The sequence below is a fragment of the Calidris pugnax genome, unplaced genomic scaffold (assembly GCF_001431845.1).
Source record: "Calidris pugnax isolate Ruff unplaced genomic scaffold, ASM143184v1 scaffold24, whole genome shotgun sequence".
Taxonomy (NCBI): domain Eukaryota; kingdom Metazoa; phylum Chordata; class Aves; order Charadriiformes; family Scolopacidae; genus Calidris; species Calidris pugnax.
In genome coordinates, this window is record NW_015090922.1 from 24,684,342 (window position 1) to 24,705,229 (window position 20,888).

The following is a 20,888-nucleotide window of genomic DNA, read 5'->3' on the forward strand; positions in this document are numbered from 1 at the left end:
AGTGACCACTAAAAATTCTTAGTATTTCTAGAAACAAATGTTTAAACCTGCGTACCTGGCTCATTTTACATTTTAAAACTAATGAACTTTATTATATTGACTTGGCTTATATGCACCAATTATTTTCTCTATAATGAGATTTCAGTTGTGCACAATCATAAGCTAAAAAGAAAAGTAGAGCTTTAAAGCTCAAAAAATTTCAAATAGCTTTCATAAATGGAGTTTTAAAAACAAAGAAATTGCATGTTAACCATGATGTATGTTTTCTTTTTAAAAACAGGTGAACGGAGGGTGATATTTCCAGAATATATTTGCTTTTACTTCCAGATAGAAGATAAATGTGTTAAGCTGGCAAAGTAATTCTGGTAAGAATTTTCCTGTTACTTCTACAGTGAATGTCATTATATGTGTAAGTGCTCAGTCTTGCCACTAAAATGAGCTTTCTAACAAACTTGCTCTTTCTTACAGGGTCTTATTTTTTTACCTAATAATTGCATGTAGATATTTCTTCATCAAGCAGTACTAATCCACCTGTTATATTTAAATGTTATGTTGAAAGTTATTCGGCTGTCTTTTTGCACGCTCTATGTTTGGACATAAAGATCTTCACAAGTCAAATATATTCATCACTTCAGTTGTTTATATAGAAATAAAATGAGTTTCTTTATGCCATAGTATTCATTAACTATTAATAGTTATATTATGCCATAGTATTCATCACGTGGATTAAATGTTCTTGTTTCTATAGCTGCCACCACTGATTCTTGGTTTTGTTCTGCCTTCCTCAGTGATCCTCTTGCATTTTTCTTTGATTTAATGTTTGTTTTAAATGTTTTAATGTGTACTAGTGCTGACCAGCCAAGGAATGCTGTGGCATAAGAGAAAACAAAACTTATTTTTATAAGAGTGAATAGAGAAAGTGTATGAGTGCCTTGTGTGCATTATCTAAAGTTGAATTTATCACTTTGGGAATCAGTACTAATGTTTTTGGTATTTTCTTCTGAACATATGCAGTAGAATTGTATGTTGAATTAAGTATACTACAGTAGCAACTGCCACCCACTCAGTCTGGCTTGAAGGAAAACACTGTGAGAGCTGGTAAATCCTAAAGCATTGTAATTTTGAAATTCATATCTTAACTCTTTTTATTTTATTTTTTCCCCTTGAAACAATCTGCATACCATTGGAATATATAACATGGTAGAAGATAATGTGTTCGAGTAAACTATTAAAGAATGTGTGTTCTGTACATTGCTGTGTAAGAGCTGCCTGCTTATGCTTCAGGTCAAAATATCTTTAAGAAGCAGAGGAAGGTTGAAGCTCACATCAATTTTCAGAAAGAAAAACTGAAGTGAAGTAATAAGCTTTCATTTATGCAGTGGGAGGGAATGCTGTTTATCATGGACTTTTACCTGTTAGGCTTATAAAATTGAGTGTTCAGGTTGTGGGTTGTTAGCTAAAGTTTCACTGAAATAAATGAAATTATCTTAGCTCATTCTTCCCATTCCCTTCCACCCTATGTTAGTATATTGATTCCTCAGTTCTACGGACAACCTTTGGGGCGTGGGATACAGGGAAGAGCTAGTCCTCCTTTTCCCTAGTCCTTTTTTCTATAAGGAATGTATTTTCTGATGGATTTAATTTCTGTACTTTCCTCTACTTACAGCTCAGACATGAGCAGTGCCAGTAACTCACTGGCACGGGAATTCTTGACGGATGTCAACAGACTGTGCAATGCAGTGGTACAGAGGGCAGAGGCCAAGGAAGATGAAGAAGAAGAAACTCATATGGCAGCACTGGGACAATACTTGGTTCAAGGCCGTGGGTTTGTTTTGCTTACCACACTGAACTCAACTATTGATCAGGTAATAGTTTTTCTTACCTGGTTATAATTTTTGTATTAACCTTTGTGTGGTTTTGTCTGGCTTGTGTTCTTCTTGGTGCTGGTTTTCTTGCATATCTTTCGTGATAGAATGTATGAGTTAATTGTGAAGATTAGAAGTTCAAAAGGATATGTTGCAGTTGCATTCTGTCCATCTGCAAGAACAGAAAAAGAAAAAATCATATACCTGTTTTGATGGTATATGATATTGATGGTTGCTAAATTTCTGACTAGTTAAGGTGTGTGTAAAGCTCAAGTGTAGTAGATGCATGGAAAGAGGAAGTAGGTTAGAAAAATGAGTGTTTACTGAACCTGCAATACAAGCTGTCAGTTTTTAATTTGAGAAGGTCCTCCTGGTTTAAGGCAATAAAATGAAATTAAAATATGTACCTTTTTATTTTGTTTATGGGCTGTGAGTTATATTTTTGCTCTTCAAGTAACTTGTTCTTGAATGTAATAGAGAGTAAATATTTGTAACTTTAGCTCAAAAGAGAAAGCATTTTAGGAGATGATCAGTTTATACTTTTTTTAAATATAAAAAGTCTAGCACACATCCCTGTAGCTGTAGATGTCCATTTTCTTCTCTTCTTTCTCTTCTCATTCCTCTTCAACACTATTGGATATATATTAAGCCATGAGTCGGATGAGATGTGCACTAAGTCTTTGTGCTTTGAAACTTCACATCCTAGTGTTCAAAATACTGAAGCAAGTGAATCCTTGAGTTTATTCAGCCCCTGTCTTAAGTAAGGTCAGCTGTTAAAGCTGGTCAGATTTGTCTTGGAGGTTTGCCTTTCCTTCACGAGGTGACTCGTGCTAAGACTCTGGTCAGGTCTGCTGGTTTGGTTTTGGATTCCAGTAGGTGCACTGGCTAAACAATAAATCCACAAGACTGCAATTATATGTAATTGCTAAGAAGAATCCTTACCAATTCTAGAGCTGTGAGGATTTTTTAGGTGTCACTCAACTTCAGCATAGTTGCTGTTAATAAAGAGTTCAGGACTAGAGCTGCTTGAGAAACAGCTGCTTTCATGTAAGAAGAAAATGGGAGATTCCACATGCCTCCCTTCCAACAAAAACCCACTCCTGAAGTAGGAGGAGGAAAAAAGCTTGTGGCATTCTTCATGCAAAATTAGCAATTCAGCAATTTTATCCGAAGGAAATATTTTTTTTTTAATGAAGGTGGGGAGAAGAGGAATTTGATTGATCGAGTTGAATTCTGGAATTGTACCACTGAAATATTGAAAAGTTAATATTTTACTTTTTCAAGTAGTCTTGTGCTTTGAATGCTCTTTGCTCATTCCCATTCCTAATTAATTTGTCTTGCTGAGCAAACCTTTAGTAGCAGAAGAGAGTTGGGAGCATAACTTTGAAAAAAGCTTATTTTTCAGGCCTAATTATATTGTATCAATAGTTTTAGATATTTTTTTAATTCATTTAAATTAGTAGCCTTATCAGCCAAATATTAACTATTTGTTATATATATAGCGCTATAACTATATATGTACCTATATATTTGTTATATATGTAATTATAATTATATAAGTTGCTTATGTCCATACATTTTAATTTCATTGCTACCTTGAACTTTTGGAGAAGGATGTTGCTTCAGCTGCATATCCCTGAATGATACTAACTGCCAAAATGCTCATCAGCTTTTTGTTTGAAAATTATTTGATCTTTAGCACTGAAACCATTCTGAAAATGCTGCATAGCAACCAATAAAGGAATTGTTTGAATTCTGTGCCTTCTACTGTTCCTCTCTGCACTGCAATTGTTAGTGCATAAGTCTTCGAATCCCAGTAGGAGCAAGGGGGTTTTGGTGACTTTGTTTTTGTTAATTAAGAGTAACCTTCCCTCTTTCCTCCAATAAAACTTTGCCTTTCTGTTGTGAGTCAATAACATCACTTGATGAATGTAAGTTTCTTCATTTCCTTAAAGGTTGGAGAAAGTAAAATTTCCCATGAAGTTCTTGAAAGTTACAAGTTTCAGACTTGGGCTTCATGTTCACTTTGTTTAAATCAATGAGTTATTTGCTCTTGACTTTTCTAGCTCTTTGGGTGAGGAATTCCTTCAACTAGAGGGATTAGGAAGCCTTTGTATACAAACAGTTGTAGAGTGTAATAAATATCTTAGGTGCTTTCTGATTGGCTCTAGTTAATGATTATAGTACTCTTTGCAGTTAGGTCATTTTTTCAGTGCATAAAACAGCAGAAAGGCTTAGGGAACTAAATGTTGTATAGCTTTGTAAAATTAAGTAGCTTAATCTATTTTTCAATAGTACATAAACCTTTGTTTCTAACATAGGAGTTGACATGTCGAGAAGAACTTCTGACCCTCCTCTTGTCACTTCTGCCATTGGTGTGGAAAATCCCTGTCCAAGAAGAAAAAGCAATAGGTAGGTTTTATAATTTAGAGTATTAAGGACATAAAGGAAGTGGTTTGTGTTACTACAGAGCCTGGGACTCCAACTAAAGAGTAGCAGTTCATTGTAATATATATCCTCCTAACATAACATAAGGATGTGGATTCTGCAGAGTTTTTAAGCTCCAAAATACTGATGTTCTGTCAGCATACAAGGAAGATCAAAATTGCACAGAGGAGGTAAAGGCTGTCAGTCAGCGTGAAAGGCAATGCTCACACTACTACAGAGCTGAACTTGATAATGGTGAGATTTTTCTTCTTTTCAGGTCATTCTGGGGAAAAAGGTGTTTGAAAGATTGTATGATATTTTTGCTGATGTGAAGTGTTTCTTTAGGAGTAGAAGGGGAAAACATAATTCTTTTTAATAACAAAAATGGTATCACTTATGCTGATTAGTATTAGAGACAGAATGAGACAGACATTTTTTCTTCTGAAATTGAAGAAATGGGAAGTAGAGAATGAGCTTAAAGCCAAACAATGAACAGAAGAGTGTGAAAGAAGGGCAATGTTCTCAGGGAGACAGGCCCTGAAAAATAGAACAATACTGGATGATTATGAACAGAACCAGGCTGCATTCCTTAGAAAATACAATGTTTTGTGTCAGAAACTGATGTGCTAATTGAGGAATCAAATCACAAGTGTTGAACTGCCAAAGAGTCAGTTTAAAGTGAATTTAAAAAAATTAAAGGGATGATACAAAATAAATTCTATGCAAAAACTCAACCAGGAAATAGCAGTGGTTTATTTGGTTTTGTTGTGGCTTCTTGTTTTGTTTGGGGTTTTTTTTTGTTTTGTTTTGGGCTCTTGCATTTGTCTGATGCATACTTTTCCCTATTAGAGGATAAAACAAAGAGGATGAAACAAATGAAGTTTCCTATCTGTTTGAGAGTTCCTAAGGATTCTCACCTAAAGCTCTTCCAATGATTTTTGCTATTTAAACTTGTGCAAATTGGAGGCTTTTGTGAATATTTGTAGACTTGGAGCTTTTGAAGTAACAATTTTATAGCACTTCATATAATAAATTTTCCTGCTCAGTTACATCATTCTTTCATGCTCCTGTAAGCATGATTGAATTAAAGAAACATTTTGTTTGTCTTATGAGAGTTTAGTGACTTTTCCAGGGTTAGTTCAAATGTTGTGTAATGAGGTTTTAAGATGTTTTGGTTTTGCACTCTGCATAATGTCAATTTTTTGCTTCCACAAATTTATTTCTGATAGTACAGATGCAGTAAACATGATGTGTATCCAGTTGTTCACTACATTGTTTTTTTTTCCTTGGGCTGAAATCAATCCACCTGTATTAGACAGCTTTTTCCTTTCTGTGCAGATAAATATCCTTTATGTGATAAAGTCCTCCTGGTTAATTTCCTGCCACCAAAGCAGGTGATGTTTCTTCCTTAAGCATCACAAGTACGACTTCTTGCAACAGCAAGGCACAGTCATGCTTGCAACAGCAAGGCACAGTCATGCTTGCACGTGTTTTCTTTCAGTTTGATTAATGATTGCATCTGTTGTGTGGACTTTGGGGAGTGGAGGGCTGTTATTAACTATCACACTTTTCTAAATACTAAACTTACTGGGTGGTAGCTACTTGAAGTTGCTTTATGCTAGGCATTTTACTAGTCACAGCAACCAATACAGTTCTGTTGCTACTTAAAAATGATGATGGATTTTATCCAAGAACATACAGACTTTTTTCTCTGCCTGCTTTTTCCACATTTTGCAGTATAAAATAGTGAATGTATACTTGAAAGTTGGTTTTTTGTCCTGGCTTGGTTTTTGTGGGACTATTAAACATGTTAACCATTATTCTTTTCCATCTCCTTCTTGTCCCTGACTTTTAAAATCCACTACTTCTTTTGTGTTTGGAATAGTTAATGCTGAAGTAAAGACTGATGTCTGTATACTTGATCTGCACTGTTTCTTAAGTAGAGAAATTTATTTTTCTATTGCCACTTGTGCACTAACAATTTCTTCTTCATGCATTCTGAGGGGACTGTGAGTTAATGCACCCAGTTCCTATAGCAGCTGTGTTGCAAAAAGTGACAATGAGTCATGGAGTTGAAAAAGATCTTTTTTCCGCCCTTTATAGCTTTTCTTTGCTTGTGAGATAGCACTGTTCCGCAATGCTGATGCTGGGACTTCAAATGTATCAAATGGTATATATGGTAAATAGAGCTTGAGTAACTGGCTAAAACTGCTTCCATAGCTAAGTAATAGAGGACATCTCGGAGTAGGTATCTTGCTGAATAATATTTTACTTCTATTCTATTAGTATGTTTAGCTTATCCAATTTTAAATTGAATATATCTAGAGGCTTGTGGCTATATTGTTCCTTTATGTCCTATCTATAACAGGCCAAAAGATATTCAGACTAAGCTTTCTTCCCTTTGCTGACCAAAAAGTCCTTTCATCTACCTTGATAACGTCCTTTCTGAAGAGAATGGAAGAGCTATGCCTACAAAAAAGTTTTAGAAAACCCTCTAGCACACTTAGCACAGTTGGAAATGAACTAATTTTTCTAGCTTTTGAAAATAGCCAGCGTCATTCCTAAACATGAATTGTTGCTGACTTTTTTAGGCTGAAAGTGTCAGACACAGGTAGATGCAAAACAATGACCTATTAAGATACAAATTTATTTCATATTTCTAAGCTGAAAGTATTAAACTATAAAATGAAGAAAAATGTTTTGCATATTATAATGTTCCTTTGTTATGTTTCTGTTTCAACAGATTTTAATCTACCCTTTACAGTAGATCTATGCCTGACCAAAGAGAACAATTCGAGTTCCGTGAAATCTACTCAGGAAAAACTAGGCTTAGATGGAAGCGGTCGTTCATCTCTTCAGACTTCTGTAAAACTAAATCCTCGGTCTCGAAAAAGTGGCCGTCTGCGCAAAACCACCCATCGTTACTCCGTGCGAGATGCGAGAAGATCTCAGCTCTCCACTTCAGATTCAGAAGGCAATTCTGATGAGAAGACTACTGTAATAACGAAACACAGACGCGCCCAGTTACTGCAGCCTTTTTTAACATATCCAGTTAGGGACAGCAGCTTGGTAGGTAGAAGTGATTTCCTACCTGCCGAAGTGGTACCCGATTCTAATCCCGATGCCCATAATCTAGAAAATTCCAGCCAAATGAGTCCAACACATGATCTAAACCCAGAGACTTTGAATGAGCCGGCTGCAGGAATTGCTGAGAGCAACATGGATAACTCTCCTTTCAATTTATGCCATGTCTTATTGTCGCTCCTAGAGAAAGTGTGCAAATTTGATATTACTTTGAATCACAGTTCTGCTCTTTCAGCTAGTGTGGTGCCCACATTGACTGAATTCTTGTCAGGATTTGGAGACTGTCACAATGTAAGTGGTAACACAGAAAATGAAGTTTCTGCAGGGTGGACAGAAGAACCTGTGGCTTTGGTCCAAAGGATGCTCTTTCGATCAGTGCTGCATCTTATGTCTTTAGATATCAGCAGTACAGAAACAATGCCTGACAATTTACGAAGAAATTTAATAGATTTACTTAAAGCAGCATTAAAAATCAGAATTTGCTTGGAAAAGCAACCTGATGCTTTTGTTCCAGGATACAAGAAAACACTACAGCAGCCGGTTCAGGACGACTTTGTATTTTCTAGGTATCATCACAGAGCCTTGCTTCTACCTGAGGTTATAGAAGGGGTCTTGCAGATTTTGATCTGCTGCCTACAAAGTGCAGCCTCCAATCCATTATACTTCAGCCAAGCTATAGATCTGGTTCATGAGTTCATACAGCATCAGGGATTTAAGCTCTTTGAAGTAACAGTGCTTCAGATGGAATGGCTTTGTATGAAGAATGAGGGAGTAACTGGGGAAGCCTCAGAGCATCTGAAAGCCCTTATCAACAGCATCATGAAAATAATCAGTACTGTCAAAAAAGTGAAATCAGAGCAGCTACATCAATCGATGTGTACAAGAAAGCGGCACAGACGATGTGAGTACTCCCACTTCATGCATCACCACAGGGATCTCTCTGGGCTCCCTGTATCTGCTTTTAAAAGCCAAGCTTCCAAAAACCCATTTGAAACTGCTGATGGAGAAGTTCATTATCCTGACAGATGCTGTTGCATTGCTGTTTGCGCACACCAGTGTTTGCACTTGTTGCAACAAGTTTCTTTGAGCAGCACTTGCGTTCAGATTCTCTCGGGTGTCCATAATGTAGGAATATGCTGTTGTATGGATCCGAAGTCTGTGATTGTCCCATTGCTTCATGCGTCCAAGTTACCAATATTAAAAAACTTTCAACAGCACATATTGAACATCCTTAACAAGTTTATATTGGATCAGCTGGGTGGAGCAGAAGTTTCTCCAAAAATTATGCAGGCATCATGCAATATATGTACTGTTGACTGTGATCAGCTTGCTCAGCTGGAAGATGCCTTGCAGGGCAACTCTAGCGATGCTGGTCTTGCATCTAGTTCTTCTTGCAGAGTTCAGGGAATTCTGCCGAGCAGTGGATCTGAAGATATGTTGTTGCGATGGGATGCATTGGAAGCTTATCAGGACGTTGTTTTTGAAGAAGACAAACTGCGCGGCATGCAGATTGCAAACCATATTTGCCACTTAATTCAAAAGGGAAATGCAGTGGTCCAATGGAAACTATATAACTGTATTTATAATCCTGTGCTTCAGCGAGGGGTTGAGCTAGCTTGCCACGCTCAACAACTGGGACTAACAACAGCTGATAAACACACATGCAGTTACCATAACCAGTGTTTGCCTTCTGAAGTACTTCAGATTTATTTGCAGACGCTCCCTGTGTTGCTTAAATCCAGGTTGGTTGATTTTCTGTTTTTTAATGAAAAGCATGCTAATTATGTACAGAGCTTTGTATGTTTGTTACTGATCAGAACCTAAGTTTGATTTGGACTGTAGGCTGCACTTGGATATTGTAGGGATGACAACAAGATAAATACTTGAATAACGTAAGTTTTAATCCTGGATTCATAACCTATAGAAAGTGAGGGCTTTCAACTGATGAGTTATGGTCTTTAACAAGTCAAAGTGTGTGGGGAAAAAATAAAATCTTTGTCCAATGTGATATGCTTTTTGCCTCTTCATTCCTCATGCTAAAGTGAGTCAGGAATGTTGAACAGATTGACATGTCCCTTTGCTGTGGGAATTAGACTACTTTCTGATCTGTTTCCCTTTGCCTTCTGGAAAGGTCTTCATAGAAACCACCTTTCAAAAATAAGGCTTGAGAGTTTTACTTGCCCTGAAATAACTGTTTCCTATTTTACAAAATCTTTTTAATTTAAACATATTTGTGTTTTTTTTTTTTTAAAAAAAAACCCCAAACAAAACCAACACAACCCTCAAACATTCTTCTAAGATGTGAAAGAGAAACTTTCGTTTATCATTTGAGTTGATGAAATAGTTGTTTAATACATTATATGGAAGTTTATTCAGAATATTAATGTGTCCTTTCATCCAGGAAAGATTCTGATCTTTTCTGTTGGAGTCCTGGTAGACTGGAGTGAATTTAGTAGGTTTCTGAGACAGTCACACAGAATAGACTAATATTCCAGTTTATGTAAAGGATTGTCAAATTCATTTTTAACTTTTATCCTAACCTAAACTGTATCAGAAGTTGTTCACTCTTGAAAGTGCACTTAGTGGCAAAGAGGCAAGAGAAGTTTAGATTTATAAAAGTGTAAGATACCATATTTCCTATTATTGGCTTAAAGATGGGAATATACAAGTAAGTATATTCATGGGATTCTGGAGTGTGTAACTCAGTTACAGTAAAAGCTGATCCTGGGGGAAGGAGATGGGAGGGTAAGGAAGGTGGATGTCTACAAGCAAACACAGTAGACTAAGAAGCTTACAGATCCTTACCCCAAATTTTCTATGAACTCAATGTAATATTTGGAGCAAAAAGAATGGAAAAGTATACTTGGAAACAAATATACTGAAATGTTTTTTAGTATGGGACATCCTGGCATAACAATGGCTCAAAAAAATGTGCTTGAAAGGCACTCCTCAATTCTCTCTGAGACACATAGTCCATGCAACTAATAGACACAGCTAGTAAAATGTCTTAATGCTTGAAGTTTGAGAAGGAATATCTACTTTCTGGTGAAGTCACAGAACTGAGAAAAATAAAGATGTTTACTAGCTTCAATTGCTAATAAAAAGTTAGGGGGGAGGAAATAGTACTAAAGAGAAAATGTCACAGATAAAATTAACCACTTTCAATGTTTTGAACATCATGCATCTTTGTGGTCTACATTTTAGAGGTTAATCAATATTTCCTACATTGTCTTACAAAAAAAATTGAGTTTTGTACTATGAGATGGATTATGCTCACTTGAGATTCTAGAGTACTGCAAGCAAGTTCCTCCTCTCTTTAGTTTATAGTTTACAGTAATTTATAACATTTACTGTAAACATGATCAGTCCTTGGTGTTATTCAGATTTTGGATATCTTTGGATAAGATAGGTCATCTGAACTACGTGAATCTGTGGCTGATTTAGAAGGTAACTCTTATGCTTTTTCTTGCAGGATAATTAGAGACTTGTTTCTGAGTGGTAACGGAGTGAATCAAATGACTGAGTTAAATTACTTGGATACTTTAAGAAGCCATTCTTTGAAAGTGTTAGAGACTTTGATACTCTGTCTTGGTGATCAGCAGAAAGACCAAGCAATGCCAGAACTGGAAGGTATGAACAGTGAACAAAAGGAGTCTACGTCTGACTTGCCCGCTTCTCTTTGTAGCCAGCATCCTGTTTCAGAAGTTCCTCAAAGCCTCAGCAAGTTTTATGCTGGCTTGAAAGAGGCTTACCCAAAAAAGAAAAAGTTTATTAGCCAAGACATACATGTCAATACAATAAACCTGTTCCTCTGTGTTGCTTTTTTATGTGTAAGTAAAGAAGCAGATGGTGATCTGGATTCAGCTAATGACTCTGAAGATACATCAGGATATGATAGTACAACTAGTGAGCCACTAGGTCACAAATTACCATATCTGTCACTGGAAAGCCTTACTTTGCCCTCTCTGGAACATATTCACAGGGCTGCGGATATTTGGTCAATGTGTCGTTGCATATATTTTTGTAGTTCAGTATTCCAGAGACAGTTCCATAGACTTGGAGGCTTTGAAGCATGTCATAGATTACTAATTCTGATAATTCAGAAACTTGCAAAAAATAAGGAAAAAGAGCAAGAAAAGGAGAGAGCGTTGAGTGAAAGCAGTAGAAGCTCACATGAGGGTGCTCATGGTGAGCTTCTCAGCAAGGATGACTCAGTTCAGTTGGTTAAAAGCAGGGAGGTGGCACAATTGGAGCTCGATAGTTCCAACAGCCTTGCTGGTGCAGAACAGCTGGTGCCTGAAGTGGCCTCCTGTGACAGTTCTTTGAGTAGGCAACACACTTCAGTTACTTCAACTGCCAGTCTTGAGGGGATAAAGACTTCTGCAAGAGAAGAGACTGAGTGGGCGCTTCAAGGTATCAGGCTTCTGGAATCTCTGCTGACAATCTGTCTACACAGTGCAAGCACCGTGCAGCAGAAGATGGAAGTGGAGATGTCTCACCAGGTACTGTGCAACTTACCTTAGCTTACTTTACTCATGTTAGTTACATTCACTATTATTTTAATAGTAATTTAGTTGAAAGATCTTTTTGAGATGAAAGAAGCTTATACTGTTGTTATGGTACCATATTTTTAATGTAATACTGGAACCATAGAGTTAAGGATGTGCTTAGTAGTTGGGGTAGTGGTCAGCAGGCATGAAAGAATGGGAGTGGGTGGATGGACAAACTGGTAGCTGCTGTTTCTGAGGAGTGTTAGCTTGCTACTCTGTACTCACTCAGATGCTGGTAAGGACCCTGTACTCCTTTTCTTGTTCTCCAACATGGTCCTTTGTCCTCCGCTCTTTTTGGTTGGATTCCTATTCAAGCCTTCCCAAGTAATAGCTTCTACGGGCAGGATGAAATTTTTACCTTCCTCACTTTTATTTGAACTGTATTTCTGGTTTATTTTTCATGTATTTGTTACAGTTTGGGCCGGCATGGTCAATATGAATAAGGGCTGAACTCAATATCGAATACTTCTTTCTGCATTAATGTATCTTGAGTCCCAGGGAAGGCTGTGATCCTGGCAGATGAAGATTTTGTTTTCCTTTTTTTTCATAAATTGATCCTGACTAGAGGAAAGGTGGTGATTTCCTCTTACTGAAAAAGGCAGTAGTGGATGTTGACAACTGAATTGCTGGCTAATTTTGCTGGTATTTTTTACCTGGTCAGTTATGGCCTGCTTTTTCTGTGTGGGTTTTTTTTTTCTGTGTAGTCCTTTTGTCTCCAGTCCCACATTCTCCAGAGGCTAAGCTGATGGGATTTGAATGGTGGGAGAGACTTGTGTTTTGTTTTTGTTTATTTTATTTTTTGAAAGGCTATTCAGTGGAGAATGTGTGTGACAGGTGGGATTGAAGGAGAGCTGCATAGACAAGACGTGAGCATTGTGTATAGTCACATGGTGTTTTTGATGACTGTTCTGAGCAGAGCATGGCACTTTAGAAAGAGGAATATTAGAGGGCACAGGTACTGAAAGGACACTGGGGAAAAAAACTGTTACTTAAGCTTTAGAGGTGAACTAATTCAGTGTTCTACAAAGTCGTTAATTCATAGAAGGCACCTTGACTGTGCTTTAACATTTTCATTGCTATCTTGAATTTTACTTGGCAGTTTGTTACAAAAGCAGGAGGCAGTAGGTATAGGGGAGAACTAGAAACTGGAATTCTGTTCAGGCCGCATGCTGTTTTTGTGGAATTGGATGTGTCACTCTCTGTCTTGTTAACATTAACTTCTCTAGTAATACTGTGCTGTGATCTGAATGCACTGTGTGCTTGAAACTGTTTGTTGTTTATTGCTGTAATGGTGCTTTCATTTGTAATGTTTGGAAAACAGCAAGTTGCTGGATTTTTTTCAGTGTGCAGATTGATTAGCCAACTAAATCACTGTCTCGACAAGCAGAATGAATCTTCCTTATTGCAAGGGACTGGATGAAGTCTGATGGCTTTAGCTGAGAATTCAGATTAGTGTAGGTGGAAGGGAAAGTTCTTGAATGAAAGTACTAGACGGTTCTGTTAGCCAAAACAGAATAACATGAATCAAAATGTTTGTCTCCTCCAAAACACAGAGTACCTGTGTGGATGACATCTTACTTCAAATACGAGAGCAGCTTGCTCAGTCAAAAGTGATAGAAACTGACTTGGCAAAGCCTCTGTTTGATTCACTGCTTCGTGTTGCGTTGGGCACTTTTTCTGCTGATCTGGATCATTCTGAAGAAAAAATTGAAAAGGTATGAAGCACCAACTAAGTAGCCTAGTTCTAAATACTGCAAGGTCTGCTCAGTCAGACTTATGTTTGGGTCTATTTTTAAACTCTAAAGGACATATTTAAATGTTTGGTAGTTGTGGCTGTTGAAGATGAATTCTCTGGTTCTCATGTGCAGGTGTGTAAGTTGTGTGCTGGTTATTGATATGCTCCACACACAGTTCAGAAATGAGTCATGCCCCGAAAAGGAGAAAGCTCTGTTATGTTTTATAGACATACCTGAAACCTGCCATTCCCTTTGCTCTTTCATCCCACAACAGTGTGATAAAACTCTGAAAGGGAGAGCTTCAAACAGGGATGTTCACTGACCTCAGTGGCTGCAGACATCCCTTCACCTTAGGGTGAAGGTGCATGTTTATGATGATAGTGATTTCTTGGAAACAGTTATTCTTAATGCACTGGCCACTTGCTTACCAAAGCTTTGGTCAGATAGTTAGTCAGAAAAATCTATCTTTGCAGAATCCTTTTTTTATGTAAGAATAGAGTATTCATAAAAAGTATCTCCAGTTTCTTGAAAGATTATGATGAGTTTATATCTTTTGCCAGTGGGCTGGGAGAAAATAGGCATCTGGAAGATTCTGAATTCATTGCTTTTCTGACCAAAAATGGTAAATTTGTTTGTGTTACACAGACGCATTACACTGAAAAGGAGCCTGTGTCACAACCTGAAGATATCTCTGAAGAAACTGAAGAATCACAGTGCTGTAGTCTTAAACTTTTTGCTGAAGAGGAAGGATATGAAGCAGATAGTGAAAGTAACCCTGATGACAGTGAAACCAAGAATGAAGGTAGATGAACTTTCTGACTATACAAAGCATCTTTCTGACATAGCAAAGCTTGCTTGTCTTTAGAGATGTACAAAAATAGGGGGAGCATCACAGACCTTTCACAGATAGAAATAGCTTAATTTTTTTACTTCCAGTAGGATACCACTACAGATGGAGAGATGGTGAATATTCTTACTGAGTGTTATAGGAACTGTCCTGTCTTGGTTTTCATCATTTATGTGACTCTGAAGTCATGTTGCTCAAATGTATTATTGTGGTCTAGAAGATTTCTTTTCTCCAGAGATGCTTATCAATATCTTGCCTGAAAATCAGTACTTATTTTTTTATTTAGCATTGTAACAATCCGGTGAAAATTAGATAGTCTAATTATATCTTTTCATAGTCATTCAGCGACTGTGTACATCTCATGCTGTATTATGTTTGTGTAATTGATTTTGAACATGAATTTGCTTCAGATTTTTTTTGCTGAACATCTGGATGCTTACAGTATTGTATGAGGTCAGCATGAGCAGTAACAGCCTTTAATAGAACTGGATTCAGCTGTTGCTGTTTACCTGTGTGACTAGACTTTATCAACAGATATACATTTTAAAAGCATTTTGGAATTAGAAGTTTAACCTGAAACATTTCTATGAAGCATATGTCTGTGCCAAATAGTTTTTAAGTAACATGCTTTGAAGTCATCGTGAGAGGCTTAGATGTTGGGGGTTTTTGCTTTTTTTGATTGTCATGGAGATACTGTCATGTGCTGTCATGTGATTTTTTTTTTTTTTTTTTGAGTTAAATAACTAAAAAAACTGCTTCCGCCAACCTTTTAACATGAAATAAAATAATTTGAATTTATCTCCTTTCTTGGCAGGCTCAGAGTTCTGTATGGAAGCTTGAGGCTCTAGTACAATGGCTTTACTGTCATACTTCATGAATTGCATATTTCATCATTACTATGTGTGTCTAGTTCCTAGGAAATGAAGGCACATAGTTTAAAAGCGCGTATTGAGTGAAATAAATCCTCGCCCTTCTGTATTGGCAGGAGGATATAAAAATCTGAAGCAGAATAGTAGAAGATTATACTAACTTCTGAAAACTGCTTATAAGCTAATGACTATTGTTGGTGCTTACCTCTGAGAAAGTATGTCCTTGAATGTTCTGTTTAAATCATGCAAACTGTATTCAGCTGAGTAAGTTTTCAGTAAGATGTGTTTCCTTTCAGGAGCAGACACAAAGGCAGAACTAGGATGTACTGGTCCTTCAGGTTATTTTAATGACCTAGCTGAAAGCATCAATCAAGGAGAATTAATATATCCTGAAATCTGCATGTTAGAATTAAACTTGCTCTCTGCTGGTAATGCAAGTTTAGATGTGCTTGCTCATGTATTCCAAAGCTGCCTGAAAATCATCATGCAGAAGGAGAGGAATGCCACTCTACTTATAGAACAGGTAAAAATGTTACTAAACAAAGGCAACAGCTTGGCAGTTTTGTATCTGATTTTCTTCAGTTTTCTAGTACCAGTATACCTAATAGAGTGATCTCAGAAATATTCTCACTTGTTATGGCATTTGCTAAGACCAGAAACAATGTAAACAACTGATATTGCCAGCTGCATTGCATTTAAGTTACCGGAAACTATAAAAAATATAGTTACTAATGTATTGAAAGATATTTGACCTACAAATGTTTTGAGTTTCACAGTTGCCTTATTTTATCAAGACTGTTCAGTCACTAGAGTTATAGATACAGATTGAATGACTGTCAGGCCACTGGGGAAAAAAGCACAAAAAACTAAAACAAAAAATAAGTATATTCTTGTATATGTGTATGTGTAGACATTTTAAATATATATGTGTTCAATATGTACGTTTAGAAAATTCCAGTGATGTGCCTCAAAAATACTTAATGCTTTTATTCTTCATAAATTTATATTATAAATTGGTTATGCACATGTTGATGTCCTCATCCTTGGGAATTTCTGATGGTTAGCTTGTTTTTTTGCTCTTTTATAGCTAAATTGAGTATGCCTTTTTCGCTAAAGAGGAAAATATGGTTAAGTAACCTCAGCTTAAAATGCTTGTTTCTATAATCACTTCACAGAAGCAAAATTAGTGCTTGAGAGCTTAAACAAAAGCAGGAAAGGAAAACATTGTTTTGTTTCAGTACTCCAGTTGTTTGTGTGAATTATTAGCTTTAAATCACTAGCACACATGTATTTCTCTTTTCTGAACTTCAACATATGAAATTTAACTCAAAATAATCTTATTTTCGTTACTCCTCAATATTGTTTAGAAAGAGCAACCTATCAAACTAATCAATTTAGAGATTTTGAATATCTCCATTTAGAGGTTTTTCAAATTACCTTTAAGATGCATTTGTGAAAGATGCTCATAAGTAAATGGCTTTTTTTAAAATTACTTTTTTAAGTAATCTGGCATAAAAAGCTTGGATAGAGGTTGAATTTGCTTTCTGTATTGTATGACTGTATACCAACATGCTGTATTTTGTCACAACCTCCCCTGTAACAGAACTACAGGATTTGACAGAGCACAAGGGAGATCTCAGCTGCTGAATTAATAATGTCTCAGGTTTCTTTCTAGAATAATTTGGATTTCTAAGTTTCTCTTCTGCAACTGAACTGTACAGAATGTGGAAGAATATTCATTAGCAAATGTATAAAAAAAAAAATTCCATAATTTAAAGCAACTGGAATTATCTTTAAAATCCATAGTAGACAAGAATGGATTGAAATAAATTAGTTCTTGGAACTGCTGTACATTCATCAGATATCAATTTTCCCCTGCATTTTTTTAACAGGGAGCTGTTAAACATCTTTTGGGAGGATTTCTGAACATCTTAACACAAACAGAGTCTAGTTTTCATGGTGAGTTCAAGGTTTAAGTAATTTAAATACTGCTTTTTATAACTTAATGTACCCACACTCAAATGTTTAGTTAAATTGACAATACAAATTCATTGGCATGTGTGAATTTATGCAGCTGCTTTAACTTGTGACAAGTATCTAACTCGTGTAAACACAGGGTTATTTCTGAGCTAGTGGAAATCTGTTATTTAAACACATGCTGGCAGATCTGAAAATGGTAGTTGAAATCATAAACCTAGGGTGACAGTGTTAACAAACATTGCTTGGCAAAATAGCAGTTATCTTCCTGATTAAATAGGGCTCCATCACAACGTAAGTTTTTATTTCAACTTTCTTTTTAAGACGGGTCTTAGTGATGTCTTGGTTGAGTTTTCTTTCTGATTGGAAAACAGCTAGCTAATCCAAGAATGTGGAAGCAAATTAAATGTTTGCCCAAAGGTAGCTTCACATAAGGAGGTTGCTCCACAGCAGGAGATGACGTAAATCCATCCCAGGACTTTGATCCCTGGCTTTGTGGGGAGAGCCTTTGCAATGTAGATGGTGGGTTCCCAGACTTCCAGACTCCACTTTGCAAACTTAAGACCAGACTTGCTGTAGCCATGTAGATTCAGTCAGTGAAACTTTGAGTGATAGTGTCAGGAAGTGCTGTTAGATCTCTCTAGAATTCATCTTATAATTATTACTGCTTCCTGAATTTGAAATTTAGCAAAACATTCTGAATCCCATGTTAATCTTTCCTCATAAAAGTATGAAATACAAATTTTTTTTTGGCTTTTATAAAGTTCTCTTGAAGAATATTTTGTCTCTTTATTTTTTAGCATGTCAAATGGTACTGGTAGACCTGTTAGTTTCCTTGATGAGTTCACAGACATGTTCAGAAGAGCTAACTCTTCTTCTGAGGATATTTTTGGAGAAGACACCTTGTACGGTATGTATGGAGTAGCATGTAGCAAAATTCAGAAGCTTAATGAGAAAAATGAAACAAAAAGAGCATCTTTTTCTGTCCAAGTATTTTGGGAAATAAGGAGGCTGTAACAGCAACATTCCAACTGATCAGAGCAAATAAAATTTTGTTGTTGAAATAATTAATTCTCAAAACATGAAAAGGAAACAGGAGACAAGAAAGGAGAGGGTTTTGAAGTCTGTGTTAGAGTCCTGGGAACTCTCTTTAGCACAAGAAAACAACATTCCTTTTGAGGAGACTGAGATTATGGTGATGGATGACAGAATGCTAATACTGTAAAATTTGAAGCTACCCCTTTAAAGTTATAAAGCATGTCACTATTTCAGAAATGCTTTAGCAGCAGGAATTACTTTCAAAGTTGTCTTAAGTTGGCTTGGGTAATGCTGGAATCTACTCCCTCTATGGGATATACTGCTGAAATACCTATTTGTTGGTTTGTGTGGGAGTCTGTAGAAAAACAACAAGTGGAAGGAAATTAAAAAAATAATACTGTGGAGTCCGAGATGGTAACAAATCAAACAAGGAGACATGAGACAATTTTTCAAAGGTAGCTTGCAATAATTGGCTAAGTAACTGGAGGAACTTTTTGGCTTAAGGGCTCAGCTAGCTTTGTTACTTGTTATGCAATAACAAAGTGATGGCTTGTGTGCATTCTTAACCAGCTTCAAAAATGGGGTAAAAGGGGTGGTCTTTTGTTGAGGTATAAGCTAATCTGTTAGCACGCTAACAAATGTGGTCATTGCACAACCTTATCTCACCTGCTGTGGTTCAGCTGATTCCAAAGCATGGTAACTTGAAGATTGATCTGCCCTGACTAAATCCCCAGAACTGTTGGGCCATAGTCTGTTGAAATTGCTGCTTGATGCTTTGTAAATGTGTGTCAGTTTGGATATGAAAGTCCACATCTGTTGGGAAAACATGAATCCAAATTTCAATGAAGTGTTTTTTTTTAGTTAGATGACACTTGACTACATGGTGTAAACAGTTTGGGTTTTTTTTCTCTAATTTGTTTGGTTTATTTCTTCTAGGAGATACTACTCAAGGGTGTATTGAAGATAATAGAAAATAGTATTTATATGAACCCATTGCAGTACCTTCCCTTCCCTTTGCCACATGGCACAAATTTGAGTAGTAGTTCTTCACAAAAATCTGGTAGCACTTCCAACAGCAAAACTCCTGGACTGTTAAAAAGAGCAAAATTTTCACAGAGTAAGAAAGAGGCAGATGGTGAAAATTTGAGTCACCAACTGCTTTCTTCTTGGCATGTAGCCCCAATTCACTTGCCTTTAGTTGGACAAAACTGTTGGCCACACATGTCTGAAGGCTTCAGTGTCTCACTATGGTTTCATCTGGAGTCTGCTCACGAAACGGAAAATTCAACAGAAAAGGGGAAAAAAGTCAAGAGAAGGAGCAAACTGGTAGCTGTAAGAGAGAACAGCTTTGACAGCACAGGTGAGGAAATCGTAATTCTTGTTCCTGTAGCACTGAAGGATTATGGTTACAAGTATTACTAATTGATGTGCCATATACAAAAGGCTGGATTTTCTCTTAATGTAGGTATTAAACAGGGGTGGTAATCTTTCTGATTTTTTTCAACTGTATCATATACGTAAAGATTATACATTTCCAGATTTGTTCATTAAGTTAGATTAATTCCTGCTTCCTTAGAAATTTAGTATTATCACTGAATTTGTAACCTCAGTAAAATGTCTTTATATTACTTTATGCTGAAGAAAATATTAAGTGCTGCATCTGAAGGGTCCTGTGAAAAGACTGCTCTCAAGTTTATTTGGTCTTGTGTATTGATGAAGCAAGTGGCTTTTATGCTCTTTCTGTTTAATAGCGAGCTAGTAAATCTTTGTGATTTAGGGTTTAAATATTTGAATTCTTACATAAAAGGTGCTTTGAATCCATCATGTCAGAGCCTGAGGCTGAGTTAGTATAAATCCTTTAACTTTCCTTGTGTGTGTGCCATAGTAAATGTCAATAGCTGTAACAACATGTGTCTGTTTATACTTTTGTAGTGACCTACCTGCTCCCAAACTCTTTTGAGCAGATTGTAGGAGGAAAAATTCCTTAAGTTATTTAAAATGCCTGCCAGTAATAGCACCTGGAATATCTTTTACTCTACTTTTTCTTTTTTACTGTACCCTGAATCTTGGGACTCACTAGTGCTGCTTTTAAAGTGTAGTATGATTTATATAAAACAAACAAAACCCCTAAAGATTTATTGGTGCACAGTAAAGACTGCCAGTTTGATAGGAGTGTAATATGATACAGCATGTCGAAAGCATCATTGAATTGGGTAGTGTATTGACACTTAGTGGGTTTACCTGATTACAAACAAAAACACGTGAAGTGATGAGTTAATGTCAAACTCCTCTGTTTCAGTGTGAGACCTAGGTCTCTGAAGAGAATTGCACACATTAGTCAGCTTGCTTTAAACAAAAAAAGAAGAAAAACTAACCAAATAAACCTCAACTAAACAAAACTCAATTCTCTGCAGTACCTGAACTATTTCTTTTCACACTTGATAGCTGGCGAGATAGGCATTGTTGTTATGTTGTATTGTAATTGTGTATAAACA

The 20,888-nt window shown here is 36.5% G+C and overlaps 1 protein-coding gene across 2 annotated transcripts in view; it reads left to right on the top strand.

Annotated features, from left to right (window-relative positions):
• The first annotated feature begins 279 nt into the window (after positions 1-279).
• Positions 280-20,888, top strand: part of LYST (lysosomal trafficking regulator) — a 68,075-nt gene continuing 47,466 nt past the window's right edge. For both annotated transcript variants that reach the window (XM_014951007.1, XM_014951008.1), the window contains exons 1-11: positions 280-365; positions 1,667-1,865; positions 4,187-4,277; positions 7,036-9,118; positions 10,849-11,878; positions 13,480-13,641; positions 14,308-14,464; positions 15,675-15,901; positions 17,271-17,337; positions 18,156-18,265; positions 19,330-19,753. In XM_014951007.1, the coding sequence (XP_014806493.1) occupies positions 1,674-1,865; positions 4,187-4,277; positions 7,036-9,118; positions 10,849-11,878; positions 13,480-13,641; positions 14,308-14,464; positions 15,675-15,901; positions 17,271-17,337; positions 18,156-18,265; positions 19,330-19,753 (4,543 nt within the window). In that variant the 5' untranslated portion in view covers positions 280-365; positions 1,667-1,673. The remainder of the gene's footprint in view (positions 366-1,666; positions 1,866-4,186; positions 4,278-7,035; positions 9,119-10,848; positions 11,879-13,479; positions 13,642-14,307; positions 14,465-15,674; positions 15,902-17,270; positions 17,338-18,155; positions 18,266-19,329; positions 19,754-20,888) is intronic.